Source organism: Cervus canadensis, chromosome 2, assembly GCF_019320065.1.
Source record: "Cervus canadensis isolate Bull #8, Minnesota chromosome 2, ASM1932006v1, whole genome shotgun sequence".
Lineage (NCBI taxonomy): Eukaryota > Metazoa > Chordata > Mammalia > Artiodactyla > Cervidae > Cervus > Cervus canadensis.
In genome coordinates this window covers 98,648,098-98,665,134 of record NC_057387.1, presented here as the reverse complement: position 1 = coordinate 98,665,134, position 17,037 = coordinate 98,648,098, and the positions used below count along the sequence as shown (strand labels likewise).

Here is a 17,037-nt window from a genome sequence, read left to right as displayed (position 1 = left end):
CACCCAAGGTTTCCCTAAGCCAATGCCCCAGCCTCAGTATGACCTAACTGCTCACCCCCAGAATCTTCCTGCCAGGGTGCACCTTCAGAGTAGCTTCCCCAGGCAGTGTCCCTGCGCTGGCATTTGCTCCCTGTCATGGGAAGTCTGCACCCCGGACAGATGGGAATTGTGGCTTTCTCATCTCTGGATTTCTCAGGGGAAGGCCTGACACTGTGGGCTCCACAGATATTAAGAAACTCCACTTTGACCTCTTGGAAAGAGCTCTCTGGGAAGGCAGTGCTGGGGGCAAGACTAGGGTCTGGGGAAATTCCCCTGAAGTAATGTGGAGGGTGTAAGGGAACACGAGGCTGGAGTCAAGTGATCTGGATTCAAACCTTATGGCTCTACCACTTGTCAACAAAGGATCTGGGGATGCTTTCACACCTCTGTGTGAGTTGTTCCCACAGGTAAGATGATGGTAACAGTATCTACTTAGCATAGCACCTGGCACATACTGAGTACTTTTTATGTGCCGGGTGCTGTCCTAAATGCCTTAATTAATTTAATCCCTCTACAACTGTAGGAGGCAGGTATTATTCTCACTTTATAGGAACTGTAAATGAGGAAAATGAGGCTGAGAGAAAGGAAATAATTTCCCCAAGTTCACAGAGCAAGTGAGATGGTCAGTAAACAGCAGCAATGACTGTTCTGAGGCAGCAATACATGGGACACAATCTCCAAGACTCCAAGGAAGGAAAGACTGCAGGCTTTCTGCTTCTGGACTAGCTCCAATCTTGTTCCCTCAACTGCAGCAAATGACACAGACCAATTGGTGTTGTAAATAGAGTTAACATAATATATTTATTTTAAGTGCCATTCATGCATATCACTTCTGGCAGCAACAATCCTAATGACACTTGGAATATTTCTTTACAGCACTAAACAGTTACAAAGAATGGGTGCCGTTCATCATAGAGGCAAAATATGAAATCGTGCAATAGCAAAACTGTAGAAACATTAAAACACTGACTGGCCAACAGCAGTACAGAGAGCAGATTGTGTTTGCACAAAAAGCCAATGCATTTCATCACATATATACAATATAGATATGTACACATCACCCTCTGAATGAACAATATCAAAATACTCTATTCCATTTGAAATAATCCCCAGATTGATTCCCTCCCACTTCAAAGGACATCTGAAAGACATGTATTTACAAGAACACACATGAATACATTTACATTTCAAAAACTGCCACAAATGCCAGTCGGATTATTCTCCTGGACAGAGTGCCCCCATTTGATTATATGCATTTCATTCTTTTCCCCAAGTCTTCAGTCAATTTAAGCCCAAGACAGAACTTGCTTTGCAATGACAACTACCCACTGAGACAGCCACTAGAGGGATGCGGTGCACCTCGCCAGGTAGCTGTGTCTGGCCGGAACCACCAGGAGGCCTGTCCTGGGCTTCCCACTCATGTGCATTAACTAGAGTGGGATGGTCTGGGTGGAGGCTCTGCCTCCAGGGCCATTCATGGTAAGTTTAAATTGTCACAAAAATATTCATCACTGCAAATCAGTAAATGATTGCTGAATGGGAAATTAGCCTCACACAATTTGTAAAATCTTCATCAGTGGTTTCTACTTGAATCACTCAGTATAAGCTACTGCATTCCAATACTCAAATTGTTTAAAGTGCACACTGCTACCCACACAATTTAAAGTTTCAAAACAGCTATTTTGGTATCTAGAGAACAATGACTTGTGCAGACTAAGAATCACCCTCCCCCCTTTTTTCCCAAGCTTTTTCTCTGCAGGCTGCTATCTCATTTTGCCTCTGATCCATCCAACAGGGGCCTATTGGCTGCCTTTCCAGAATCCCCCGATTTTTACTGATCCAAGGGACTGGAACTGAATTTCCTTTTTCATGCCAAGCAGGGTCCAAACAACAGGAACATAGAGCCCTTCCTTTCTCCCCAACCTCACCAGCCCTTACCATGGCTGGCTTCCCAGTAACTCATTCAAGGCAACACTCCATTAAAAAAATACCCACGGACGTTCACAAACACTCTCACATACACACAGAGAAATAAAGATGTTTTGCTTAGTCCAAGTAGAGATTACTTAATCACAGAATCAGTAAGGGTAATTAAAGTGACTTAAGCATGGCTGACAGACTAGTAATGCTAAAGAGCAACCAGTGAGCAGTTAGTACTCCTTGATTTGATGGAACATTTTATTTTCCCATTAGAACTGAGAAAAAAAAAATCTGTTTTTGGCCTAAAGAACCAATTCAAAATCTATTCATTGAAAAAAGAAATCTCATTTCTCTCAGTTTCATTATAAAACTAAGACAATCAATCCATGCAAAATCACTGTGATATAAAACAAAACAAAACAACAACCAAAAAAACAAACTAATAAAAAATCCTAAGATGCAGGCTGCATTCAAAGAAAGGAACCAAATGGCATGCATACACAGACACACAGGACAACAGAAACAGCAGGCCAGCGACAATAACTGCACTGGAGAGTGAGGCAAATAAAACCCACGTGTGGCTCTACGCGCCTTTCAGTGCTCCCTAAATGGAAAGAGAACGCGGGGGCGGGGAGTTGCTTTACAAGCACTGCCCTGCTGTTCTGTTGCCCAAATGAGCTCAGATTCAAATTCCAGAAAATCTTACTGAGCTAATGTCTCAATCAGCAGGAACGCAAAGATAGAGAATATACTCACAAGGCAGGAATAATGACAAAGAGAAAGACACAATCTCTGATTGTCTTGTCTGTAAACTCTTATCAAGAAAACTAATTCTGTGCTTGCAGACACTGCATTTCTTCTTAATGCCAACAGGAGTTGGGCATTCACAGAAGATAGCAATAAATATTAAAATAACACTTTTGAATAATAAATACGTAAGTGAATGTGGAGACACTGATTTGTTTAAAAAGCCAAGAATGCCCAGATTCTAATCAATCAAACACATTTAGAATTGGCAGACAGTGTAGACTTAGAAAAACAGATGCTGACAAGGTACAACACGAACTCTAGAATCCCCCAGGCATCAAAAAACATCCGGTCAGTCCTTCCTGCTCCTCTGGAACAACATGCCCCTTTAGATTGTTTGGAGAGTATCAAACTCTGGGTTCTCTATGACTTACTAAGGAGAACTCAATACTCACATTTCCAAAAAAGATTTTCAATAAGGGGAACTGGGCTTTGAAAAAAATCTATTTCCTTTCAGTTGCCTACATCAGTTAAAAGCATCCTGCAGAAAATAGCCTAACAAGGAATAAAAACTCACAGTAACTTTCTTCTCAAGACATAATAATCCAATTAGAAAAAAACTGAAGGCTTTTAGTAATTTTTGTACACATATTTATACATATGCATCTATAAACTGCTTGCAGCAAAACAGGCTCTGTCTGAAAAATCAGTCTGGCACTTGTGGTCAACATCAAACTGACACAATATGCAAAAGCTGTTCAAATCACACAACAGTTAGGAGCTACATAGGGCAGCTGGCGGGAGACAAACATGTAGTACTCGTCTGGGTCAGATAAAAGCAGTAAGTCATCCAGCTAAAATCTTCTTGATTGTCTTCAAAAAATTTTTTTATAACATTGGTAAAATGATTAGCAACTTTGTTTTCTCAACTGGATTCTCTTAAACTTTTCCCTTCCACTGCACAGAAAGGTGACTCTGGGTCTGGTGCCTTGAAAAACACGCTCTACACAATGGAATCCCAATCAAAGTCATCCTGGATGTCATCCGGAGGAAGAGAGCGCCGCATCTGGAAGGCTTGGGAAGGCATCATGTGCTGCTGGCTCATGGCTCCGTGATGGCCTGGAAGGAAGGAGGCAACATCAGCAGTGACTTGCGAGGGGAGAAAGGAAGTAGAAACAAACACCTGAACACTTCTTCGTGCCAGGAACTCAACGCACACGCTCTCACTAATCCCCCAGAAGTCTCTACAAGGTTCCCTTATGATCCTCGTTTTATACGTATTCTGCACCCCACCCCTCTCTCTGAAACAGGGAGTTCACTCCCTCCTGAGGTAGCCTCATTCACCGCTGGGAAAGCTAAAAAAGCCTTTCAGTATTAAACTCTGAGCACCAACCCCAACACATCATGCCTCAAATTACCTGCAATTGTTGTTCCTGGAGTGCTGAGTGCCTGTGGGATGTGAGGATAACCAGGGGGCGGCATCACTGAAGGAGGGAGATTTTGCCTGGAGTCTATGTACAGATTTCCTAATCAGATTGAAAAGAACAAAGAAGGAAAACCTATTACCATAAGTAACAAATCAAGCACAAAAATCTTAATAGAATTGTTACCTAAAACTAAATTAAGCAGGTAAAGTGAAGATGAAAACAGAAGGGAGATTCTCTCCTTCTGGATGCTAAAACTCTGCCAGAGGTGATGCTGGATTTTCAGACAGGGTGCCGGGATGGGTGTGAGTACACTGGTGCTAATTCTGGCACCACCTCTAATTCTATGGAAGCATGCAGGCCAGTTATGTCTGTTGTTGTTACATACCTTATCATAGCTCAAAAGCATTTTCATATTCATTAGTTCATCTGAGTCTCCCTGTAGGCCCACAATGAAGGCAAGACAGGGATTATCTCATTTTATGGATGAGGCAACTGATGCTCAGAAGGCTGAGCTGACTTGTCCAAAGACACAGCAATTTGACAGAGGCTACAATTCAGCTCTAACTCATAGGTTCTTTCCAGTAACAGTTGTCTCTACTGCCCTGATGTTCTCATCCTGAAAGCAGACCTCAGTGTGCCCAAGCTGATTAACAAAGTGACTGAAGGCCCAAAATGATAGGAAAGATTTATATAAAGTAAAAGAGCCACCTCAAAAGTGATTAACAATGTATTATTTAGAAGTGTGAAAATGGGAAATATAGATCTTATTTAAATAGCACTTCAGAGGGTTCTTAAATTAATATGCTTTCACTGACAGCAGTCATCAAGTATAACAGCTCCAAAACATCAATTACATTGCATCCTAATGCAAACAGAAAGGGAGGGGAGGAAGCATCACGCAGGCACCCACATTAACTCCTGCGGAAGAACCATCGTCACATCAGTTTTACATTATGAGACATCTGGAATCCTGGAAAGGCTTTCCCCCTAAGGTATGCTAGTGTTTCACAAAGACTACACTTGCACTCTAGGAATACCGTAATCAAACTAGCAAACAGTGATCATTTTCCCAGAGAAAACAGAAAGAGAAGAAAAATCTTCCTTTTGTATTCAAGGTAGGGCACACTATCTTTGGCCACTCCGAGTTTCCACCTGCCACTGGAAAGTTAAGACTGTCCAAGCTTGAGACAGCCTCAGAAATAATCTAACCCAGCCCTACTTCTGTTCATACAGGTGAGGAAGTGAGACAAGAGAAGAAGGGAAAGAACCAGGGAGAGAACCCAAGACTTCTGACTTCCAGCTACTGTCTCCCAAGATGACATGCTTTTTTATAGAAAAGTTTAAAGTCAGAACTGAGGTCTTTGACCAATCTGCCATACGGAAGACTTGAGAAGAAGAGAAAAGTTATACGAAGTTGTAACTCTAGTGTATTTTTGCAGGACAAAAAGTTCTGCCAAGTACTGACCAGCCTTCACATTTGTGGCTCATGTTCTTTCTTAAGGCTGAATCAGGCTACGGGGCTTCACTCCTCTGAGTAAAGGAGGAGACAGGTGAGAATTAGGGAAGAATTATGAAAATAAACAAGATGATGGGCATAAACTGACACCCACATTAAACAAGTGGCCTTAACTTTTTGAAACTGTCACATTCATAACACTTTTATTTTCATGGAGAGATTCTCATTACTTCTCATCCCCCCCTCCACCATGTTCTCATTACAGACTGAACAATGAGCGTGTACTTGGACTTTCTAAGCAAAAAATTAACTTACAAAGCAGTTTACAAAGATTTCTGAGATCCTATAATATTTAGAATGTAGTCATGAGAATTTAAAAATCTACACTGTGCTGCACACCTAAAGCTAATATTGCAAATCAACTATATTTCAACAACAAATCTAATCACAAAACGTATTTCTTAAAAGCAGACTTTTGTTGAATGACCATTCATTCATTTAAGAAGTATTTGTGCTAGTAAGTGTAAATGAAAAATAAAACTCCCAGTCTTTTTGGAACTTGTTTTCAGATTATTGGGAAGGATGAAGATGGGAGGAAGGGAGAAACATAAATTAAATAGCACATTATACACACTATGGAGGAAAATAAGGCAAGGAGGGGGAAAAGGAGTGCTGGACAGTAGGCACTATTTAAGTAGGATGATCAGGGAAGTCATCACTTGAGTAGGTGCTTTTTTAGGGAAAAACTTGAGTCATGTGTCTATCTGGGGAAGTCGCTCAAGACAGAGGAAAGAGCAAGTATGGAGGCCCTGAGGTAGGCGGTGTATGTCTGGAGTGTTCAAGTAACAGCAGGGAGGCCAGCAGTGCAGAAGCAGGGCTGACAGGAGGGGGTGGGAAAGGAGACAAGGCCAGAGAGTAATGGGGGAGCAGACTACGTAGGGCCACAGTATAAGGACTTCGGTCTTTACTGAGAAAAATGGGCACTAATGAAAGGTTTTGGGCAGAGAAGTGATCAGACTTCTCTGTCACAGAGAATCCCACTTAAACTGCGAAGTCCAGCTGAAATGTATCATCTTGTACAAAGCTTTTCTTTCTCCCCAAAACAGGTAAGCCCTTTTCTCTTATTCTCATTGCCCTGTGGCAGAAATGTAGTCCTCATAATACAGTATTTCTTGATAGACTTGTCTCAAATCTTATCAGGCTGTGAGCCCCTTGAGATCAGTGACTATTTGGGAGAGAACTCATTATTCCTAGTTCCCACTATATAGTCAGCCATAGGAAAGCTGTAAACAAACGTTTGCTGAATGAACGCATGCACACCTATTTGTATTTAATGACCTTTAAGTGGAGTATCACATTAAGAACAGCACCACTAGAGGACTTAAACATTACTGGACAAGACAAACTGTAAATACAGGTAAAACAATTTAGGAGTAAGAGGCAATACACTGGTGTGTTACAACATCCTTTACTTCTTTCCCCTTCTACATGAACACATTATAACACTAATTTCTGGCATCTCTAAGAAGCCCAAAGAGGTATTTATCAAAAGGAGAGTCTTGAAAACATACAGGACAGGAAGAGTTTGAATGATATGGAGAGGCTATATTCTGGGAGTCAAGATCTATATCCAAATGAACTTTGCCATCTTAGGCAAATCACTTTCTCTCTTTGGATCACAGTGTCCTTACTTGTTAAATAAAAGGATAAAAATAACAGCTCTCTGAGAAGTCCCCTCTTACACTACATTTCTAAGAAAATGTGGTGAAGAATTATTGGGGGATAGAGATGAGAGAAATGAGATACCTGAATAAATGTGAAATAAAGAGGGATGCAAGGAGGAGAATAAAAGAATGACACAAAATGGCTAGGACTTAAAACAGAAAGCAGCAGGCAGGCATGTAAAAAAAAAACAAAACAAAAGCTGAGTGTCTGTTGAACAGACATCAACAGCCAAGAGGTGACAGATACTTAACACCAGAGTTGATCAACATGGCTTACCAGGCCAGGGCTGGCTAAAGTTCTTTTGACTCAGAAGGAAAAGTCTAAAGTTCGGAGACAAACACTATGGGAAAACTATAGGTCTTCTGCGTCTGGCAGGCTGTGAATGGAATAGCACTAAGAATCAAGAAGGAATTGGGGGACCCTAGCAGGAAGGGAAGTGCTGAGAATAAAAATGAAAGATGGCAGGAAATAATTAAGAAAATCATAGCCACAGGACTGGAAAAGATCAGTTTGCATTTCAATTCCAAAGAAGGGCAATGCCAAAGAATATCCAAACTACCACACAATTGCACTTATCTCACATGCTAGCAAGGTAATGCTCAAAATCCTTCAAACTAGGCTTCAACAGTACATGAACCAAGAACTTCCAGTTGTACAAGCTGGATTAGGAAAGGCAGAGGAACCAGAGATCAAATTGCCAACATCTGCTGGGTCGGAGAAAAGGCAAGAGAATTCCAAAAAAATATCTACTTCTGCTTCATTGACTATGCTAAAGCCTTTGACTGTATGGGTCACAACAAACTGTGGAAAGTTCTTAAAGAGATGGGAATACCAGACCACCTCACCTGCCTCCTGAGAAACCTGCATGCAGGCCAAGAAGTAACAGAACCAGAAATGGAACAACAGACTGGTTCAAAATAGAGAAAGGGGTATATCATGTCAAGGCTGTATGTTGTTATCCTGCTTATTTAACTTATATGCAGAGTATAACATGCACAATGTCACGCTAGATGAAGCACAAGCTGGAATCAAGACTGCCGGGAGAAATATCAATAACCTCAGATAAGCAGATGACACCATCCTTATGGTAGAAAGTGAACAGGAACTAAAGAGCCTCTTGATGAAGGTGAAAGAGGAAAGTGAAAAAGCTGACTTAAAACTCAGCACTCAAAAATCTAAGATCATGCCATCCAGTCCCATCACTTCATGGCAAATAGATGGGGAAACAGTGACAGACTTTATTTTCTTGGGCTCCCAAATCACTGCAGATGGTGACTGCAGCCATGAAATTAAAAGATGCTGCTCTTTGGAAGAAAAGCTATGACCAACCTAGACAGCATATTAAAAAGTAGAGACATTACTTTGTCAACAAAGATCCGTCTAGTCAAAGCTATGGTTCTTCCAGTAGTCATGTATGGATGTAAGAGTTGGACACATCTCTAAACAACTCTCTGAAGAAAGCTGAGCACCGAAGAATTGATGCTTTTGAACTGTGGTGCTGGAGAAGACTCTTGAGAGTCCCTTGGACTGCAAGGAGATCAAACCAGTCAATCCTAAAGGAAATCAATCTTGGGTGTTCACTGGAAGGACTGATGCTGAAGTTTCAATACTCTGGCCACCTGATGCAAACAGCCCACTCAAAGACCCTGAGACTGGAAAAGATTCAGGGCAGGAGGAGAAAGGGGTGACAGAGGGTGAGATGATTGGATGGCATCATTGACTCAATGGACATATGAGTCTGAGCAAACTCTGGGAGACAGTGAAGGACAGGAAGTCTAGTGTCCCACAGTCCATGGGGTTGTAAAGAATCAGACACGACTGAGCAACAACAAAAACCAGAACACAATAGTAAAGATCAAGGATCAAAAAGAAATGACCACAGAAGTCTAGGAACAAAGGGCTTTAAGAAAATAATCCAGGATCTCAGTCTAGAGAGAATCCATAAGAGATACCTGGCCACTCTGACAGGACAGCAGAGGATGGGACTTAAGAAGGCCTGAGCAGGCAGAGGAAAACAATCAGCAGGCTTGAAGAGAGGATAGGACAATGAAAATTACTGAGACAGATTAACAGAAAGAAAAAATACTGAAGAAAAGCAGACAGAGCCTAAGGGACCTGTCAGACACTAGCAAGCAGCCCAATTATGCATTCTGGGAGTTCCTGAAAAAAAGAAAGAAAAGGGGTAGAAAGACTATCTGAACACATAGTAGGTGAAAATCTTCCAAATTTGATGGAAGACAGGACTATAAACATCCAGGAAGCTCACTGAACTCCAAGTAAGATGAAGTCAGAGGAACCCACACCAAGACACATTACAAGTATATTTTCAAAAGACAAAGATAAAGAGAGAATTTTGAAAGCAGCAAGAAAGAAGTGACTTGTCACATACAAGGAATCCTCAATTAAGACAATAAGCAGATTTCTCATCAGAAATTTCAGAGGCCAGAAGGTCAATCTATTCAAAGTGCTGAGAGAGAGAGGAAACAAAAAAAACCTGTCAACAAAGAATCCTACAGCTGGTAAAAGTGTCCTTTCAAGAGTGAGGCAGAAATTAAGACATTCCCAGATGAGTAAAAGCTAAGGCAGTTTGTTACTGTTAGACCTGTCCTGGAAGATAATGGTCAAGAGAGTCTTGCAAGAAGAAATCAAAGGACACTAGATAGTAACTTAAAGTCATGAGAAAAAATAAAGATCTCAATAAAGGTAAATACATGTGCAATTATGGAGATAGCATTATCATAACAATGATTTTTAACTCCACTTTTTGTTCTATATATGATTTAACATGCTAATATGTTTTCTAAAAGCTATTAGTATAAAAGTTCATATTACTGTAACTTTGGTTTGCAGCTTCACATGTTTTATATATAATTTAAGAGACTAACACATTTAAAATAACTATCAGTGTATATTTTGGGCACACAATGTAGAATCATGTAATTCTGAGACATCGACAACCAACAGAGGCAGAGGTGAAGACGAAAAGGAACAGAGCTTTCATATGCTATAGAAGTTACACTGATATAAATTCAAATTAGTGTATTGTAATTTTAGAATGTTAAACTCAATTGCCATGGTAACCACAAAGAAACAGCTACAGAATATACAAAGAAATGAGAAAGGAATTTAAACATTTCACTACAAAAAATCAACTAAACACAAAAGACGATAGTAATGCAGGAAATAAGGGACAAAAAAAGCCACAACGAATAGGAAACAAATAGTAAAATATAAAAGTCACTTCTTACCAATAATTCTTTTAAATATAAACGGATCAAACTTATCAAAAGATGGAGATTGGCAGAATGGATAAGAACACATGATCCAACCATATGCTGACTATAAGAGACTCACTTGAGATCCAAAGACACAAACAGATTGAAAGTGAAAGGATGAAAAGATATTCCATGCAAATAGCAACCAAAGGAGAGCAGAGATTGCTGTACTAATAACAGACAAAAGACTTTAAACCAAAAAAGGTTATGAGATATCTTGTAAAGTCTTACTCCCTGTAAAGGATATTATATATCAACAAAAGGGGCAATACAGCAAGACAGAACAATTATAAACATTTATAATTGTTTATGCACATTTATGCACCTAATAATAGACTGCAAAAATCATGAAGCAAAAACAGAATTGAAAAGAGAAATAAACAGCTCTACAATTATAGTTGGAGACTTAAATACCCATTATTTCAATAATGGATAGAACAACCAGACAGAAGATAAGCAAACAGAGGATTTAACATGATAAACCAACTAGATCTAATAGACATATATAGAACATTCTACCCAACAATAACAGCATAAACATTCTTCTCAAGTGCATCAGATATTTTCCGGAATAAACCATGTTAGGCTATAAATCAAGTCTCAACAGATTTCTAAAAAATATTTATTTATTTGGATGAACTGGGTCTTAGCTATTGCATGGAAGATCTTCAATCCTAGTTGTGGCATACGGGTTCCCTGACCAAGGATTCAATTTGGGCCCTCTGTATACCGTGCATGGAGTCTTAGCCACTAGACCACCAGGGAAGTCTCTGACCACAGCGGGACAAATTAATCAAAAAAAGAAGTAAAACAGGAAAATTATCAGATTTGTGGAAATTAACACACTTAACCAATGGATTAAAGAAGTCGCAAGGGAAATCAGAACATACTTGAGAGATAATACAAACAAAAACAGAACATACCAAAACCTATAGGAAACTGCAAAAGCAGTTTTGAGACAGAAATTTATAGCTATAAAGACTTACATTAAAAAACAGACCTACAAAAAGAAGACACCAAACCCAAAGCCAGCAGACAGGAAGAAGTAGTACAGATTAGAGCAGAGATAAATGAAATAGAGAACAGTAAAACATTACAGAAAAATCTGTAATACCAGAAGTTGGTTCTTCAGAAAAAAACAAAGCTGACAATGCTTTAACTAAATAGACTAAGAAAGACAGATCCAAATTACTAACATGAGAACTCAAAATAGTAACATTACTACTAATTCTACAGAAATAAAAAGAATGAGAACTCTTTGAATAACTGTATACCAACAAACTGGACACTCTAGATGAAATAGACAAATTACTAGAAACACAAAATCAACAAAAACTGAATAATGAAAAAAGAAGAAACCTGAACAGACCTATAATGAGTAAGAAGATTCAATACATTAAAAAAAAAAAAAAAAAAACCTGTACAAAGAAAATCCCAGGATCTGATGGCTTCATGGGTGAATTCTACCACATATTTGAAGAACTAAAACTGTTAAGTGTAATATAACCAAATTAACAGAATGAAGGGGGGGGAAACCCACACAATCATCTGAACTGATGCAGAAAAAGATTTGACAAAAGTCAACACCTTTCATGATAAAAGCGTGAAGGTGTTAGTTGCTCAGTTGTGTCTGACTCTTTGAAACCCCACGGGATGTAGTCTGCCACACTCCTCTTTACATGGAATTCTCCAGGTCAAGGATACTAGAGTGGGTAGTCATTCCCTTCTCCATGGGATCTTCCCAATCCAGGGATCAAACCCACATCTCCTGCATTGCAGGGAGATTCTTTACTGTCTGAGCCACGAGGGAAGCCCTTTCATGATAAAAACACTCAACAAATTAGGAATAGAAAGAAATCACTTCAACATAATAAAAGCCATGTATGAAAATCCCATAACAAACATCATATTCAATAGTAGAAGACTGAAAGGTTTTCCGCTACGATTAAGACCAAAGCAAAGATGTCCACTTTCACCACTTTTATTCAACACAATCCTGGACATCCCAGCCAGAGTAATTAGGTAAAAAAGAGAAACAAAGGGCATCCAACTGGAAAAGGAAGAAGTAAATTCATCTCTGTTCACAGATATAATTTCATGTGTAAAAATCCCTAAAGATTACACACAAAAAACTGTTATAAGGAATGAATTCAGCAAAGCAGCAGGATACAAAGTCAACATGAAAAATTCAATCACATTCCTATATATGAACAATCTGAAAAGGAAATAACAAAAAATCCCATTTTCAGTGACATCAAAAAGAATAAAATACTTAGGAATAAATTAACTTACTTACAGAGATTAAAAACTTGTACAAGGAAAACTACAACACACTGATGAAAAAAAATTAAAGATGACATAGACACACATGTCATGTTTATGGACTTCAAGACTTAATATGTCAAAGCAATCTACAGATTCAATGTAATCCATATTAAAAAAATCTCAATGACCTTTGTAGAAATAGAAAACGCCATCCTAAAATTCATATGCAATCGCAAGAGACCCTGAACAGTCAAAACTACCCAGAAAAAGAATAAAGCTGGTGGACTACACTTCTTTTTTTGTTTTTGAGCTTTTTATTTTGTATTGCAGTACAGCTGATTAACAATGTTGTGACAGTTTCAGGGGAACAGTGAAGGGACTCAGCCATAATCATACATGTATCCCTTCTCCCCTGAACTCCCCTCCCATCCAGGCTGCCACATAACATTGAGCAGAGTTCCATCACACTTCTTATTTCAAAACTTACTACAAAGATACCATAGTTGGACAATGTACTGGCATAAAGACCAACGAAACAGAATAAAAAATCCAGCAACACATATATATATAGTCGAATGATTTCTGACAAGCTGTTCAAGACCATTCAATGGGGCAAAAGACAGTCTTTTCAACAAATGGTAACAGGAAAACTAGATACACACACACACACAAAAGAATGAAATTGGACTGCTATATAACACCATATACAAAAATTCACTCAAAATGGTTAGACTTATATGTAAGACCTAAAATTTTAAAATTCTTAGAAGAAAATAGAGCTTCATGACATTGAATTTGACAATGATTTCTTGGATATTATACTGAAGGTATACAGAACAAAAGAAAAATAAACAACACTAACAACACAGTAAAAAAGAAAACAAAAGAATGGGAGAAAATATATGTAAATCTTATAATTCATAAGGAGTTAATATTCACAAATAAGGAGAATTCCTAAAACTCAGCAACAAAAAAACAAACTTGATCAAAAAATGGGCAAAGAACATTTCCCAAAGAAGATTTAAAAAAGGCCAATAAGATGAAAAGATGCTCAACATCATTAACCATACAAATCAAAACTATAATGAGACTCTACCACACACCCGCTGAAATAGCTACTATTAAAACAAGAGAAAATAACAAATGTTGGCAAGGATGTAGAGGAATTAGAGCCCTTATGACTGTTAGTGGGAATGTAAAATGGTACAGTTGCTATGAAAAACAGTATGATGGTTTCTCAGAAAATGAAACATAAGAATTAGCATAAAAAAAAGAAAAAAAAAAAAAAGAATTAGCATAGGATCCAGCAATTCCACTTCTGAGTATATACCCAAAATAACTGAAAGCAGGGCCTACAAAATATTTGTACTTTCATGTTACACAACCTTTTTTACAATAGCTAAAACATGGAAGCAACCCAAGTGTTTATTAACAGATGAACAGATAAATGTGATGTGTATAGATACATAAAACCACCATATGACCTAGCAGGCACACTCATAGGCATATACCCTGAGGAAGCCAAAACTGAAAAAGACAAATGTACCGCAATGTTCACTGCAGCACTATTTACAATAGCTAGAACATGGAAGCAACCCAGATGTCCATCAACAGATGAATGGATAAAGAAGTTGTGGTACATATACATGATGGAATATTACTCAGCCATAAAAAGGAACACATCTGAGTCAGTTCTGATGAGGTAGATGAACCTAGAACCTATTATACAGAGTGAAGTAAGTCAGAAAGAGAAAGATAAGTGTCATATACTAACGCATATATATGGAATCTAGAAAAATGGTACTGAAGAATTTATTTACAGGGAAGCAATGGAGAAACAGACATAAAGAACAGACTTCTGCACATAGGGAGAGGGAAGGAGAGGGGGATATGTATGGAGAAAGTAACATGGAAACTTACATTATCATATGTAATATAGATAGCCAATGGGAATTTGCCTGTGTCTTAGGAAACTCAAACAGGGGCTCTGTATCAACCTAGAAGGGTGGGATGGGGAGGGAGATGGGAGGGAGGCTCAAGAGGGAGGGGATGTATGTATGTCTATGGCTGATTCATGTTGAGGTTTGACAGGAAACAACAAAATTCTGTAAATTAATTACCCTTCAATTAAAAAATAAACTAAACAAAAAAAGACACAGAAATGAAGATTCACAAAAAGGACTAGGGCTAGAGCATATGGAAAGATCAAGTATGTGAAATAAGCTAGGATAACAACTGAATGAAGCAACTCAGGATAGAAAAAGAGGGCTTTTCAGCATCAAGTTTTAAAACAAGACAATGAACAGGAAAGAAGTCAACTTGGATATAAAAGGCATCAAGAAATTAAAATGAAGAGAGAAAGAACCTGGATATTAAACTCAGAATATAAACTTTAGAAAACTGTAGGCACTGCAATCTCACAGAATAAATGAGATGGCTATAAAGGGGAAAGAATAAAAGAAGAAAAGTGAGATGAAAAATACAGAGCACAAATTTTGAGTTCAGAGTAAAACTTAAATGAGACTTCCATTATGTATACTCTTTAAATAAATTAACTTTAATTTTAACATTCTTAGAAGATATATAATATGTGTTGATTTTCATTGCAAGTCTATACAAATTTAAACTGGTAACACTTTAAAGCTATGTTCTTATCACAATTAAAATGTACATATCCTTAAGACATTTTCTTGATTGGTAACTTGAAAGGTTAAAGATCACAAACAATAAAATAAGTAAATAAAAAGTTTCTTTTATCTTACTTTTTCTAAGATATACAGTTAAATAAATTACTTGATTTCATTTATTTCTTAGAAATAAAAAGATACAAATGGATCACTTCTATCATTAACAACATATCAAGCTGCCCTAAACAGTTACTGAAGATGAATGAGAAAAAGAGAGAAATTAAAGAAGAAAATTAAAGCCACACCTGTTCCGATGTGTTGGGAAGGTTTTGCTGGATGCATGGCACCATGACAGACATTCTGCTGTACATTACTCTGTGAGTGGATAAGGCCAGTTTGTGTAAAGAACTGATTAAGAGAAGAACAGAGATCAGCAAATTGAACCTGATCTAAAGACCAGTTCTTGAGATCTGCCTGTCTCATACTCTCCATCAAACCTATGAGAAAAACATTAAAAATACTGTTAGCATGGTCCTGCAAACATTGCAAAGAAAACAGCAATTTTTTTCCAGCCCTCAAAATTTCCACTGGTCATCTTTTGCTTGTGATATTTTCTAAATTATTCAGACTGATTCTTATTTCCCTCAGATCTCTTGTCTGTGACCATTCACTACATCAACTGGCCAAAAGACTTAATTAAGAATTTTACAAAGTGTTTTTAAGCATAGTACCAATTGTAAAAGAAACACTATATAAGGAGATGCATATTTCAAAGAAACTTACAGTGTACTCAAAAACACATGATCATGTATATTTGGTTATAAGGCAGAAGGAACCAATACTCACCTTGGAACTGTGAGAGGTCTACATCTGACCAATTAACACTGCTGGCAATTCGACAGCTTTCTTTGAGCATATCAAGTGTTGCATACCAATCATTTGAAACACCTATAAAAATAATACTGACAATATTATAAATCTTGGATAGCAAAAGTTTGAGCTAGCCTTATTCCTGGTATTGGCTGATCCCAATCCAGTTTTATAAATGGATTCAAACCCACCATATCTTGTGTTGGGGCAATCTGTTCTGTGAGACAGGCAGGAAAGGTATTATTTCTCTGCACTTAACAAATAAATGAAATTGAACCTAGAGGTGACATAACTTAACAAGGCCACTGTGTTTTATCCAAGAATTGAACCCAGTTGTATTCTTCAAAATTCCAAGAGGCCCCATTCACCTTGCAGAAGTCTGTGGCGCCCTTTGGAGTTGTGCAATGCAGAGACTGCCTGGTCTGTGAGCAATGTCAGTTAAGCATCTCACCAGAAACCATCAAGACCTATCTTATGAGCAACAGACTTAAAAAAAAAAAAAAATTCAGGGTATGAATCTGTCATTCTAAATGAAACACTTGGCAGGAATATGCAAAGAAAGAAAAAGTGGGAACATTCAACAAAGTACAAGACTTCCATGGTGGCTCAGGCAGTAAAGAATATGCCTGCAGTTCAAGAGATCAGGACTTGATTCCTGGGTTGGGAACATCCCCTGGAGAAGGGAA

General features: G+C 38.2%; 1 protein-coding gene across 4 annotated transcripts in view; it reads right to left on the bottom strand.

Annotated features, from left to right (window-relative positions):
* Window positions 1–821: 821 nt before the first annotated feature.
* Window positions 822–17,037, bottom strand: part of FOXJ3 (forkhead box J3) — a 141,152-nt gene continuing 124,936 nt past the window's right edge. For all 4 annotated transcript variants that reach the window (XM_043461694.1, XM_043461693.1, XM_043461696.1 and 1 more), the window contains 4 exons: window positions 16,328–16,429; window positions 15,787–15,978; window positions 4,125–4,232; window positions 822–3,825 (listed from right to left, as the gene is read on the bottom strand). In XM_043461694.1, the coding sequence (XP_043317629.1) occupies window positions 3,710–3,825; window positions 4,125–4,232; window positions 15,787–15,978; window positions 16,328–16,429 (518 nt within the window). In that variant the 3' untranslated portion in view covers window positions 822–3,709. The remainder of the gene's footprint in view (window positions 3,826–4,124; window positions 4,233–15,786; window positions 15,979–16,327; window positions 16,430–17,037) is intronic.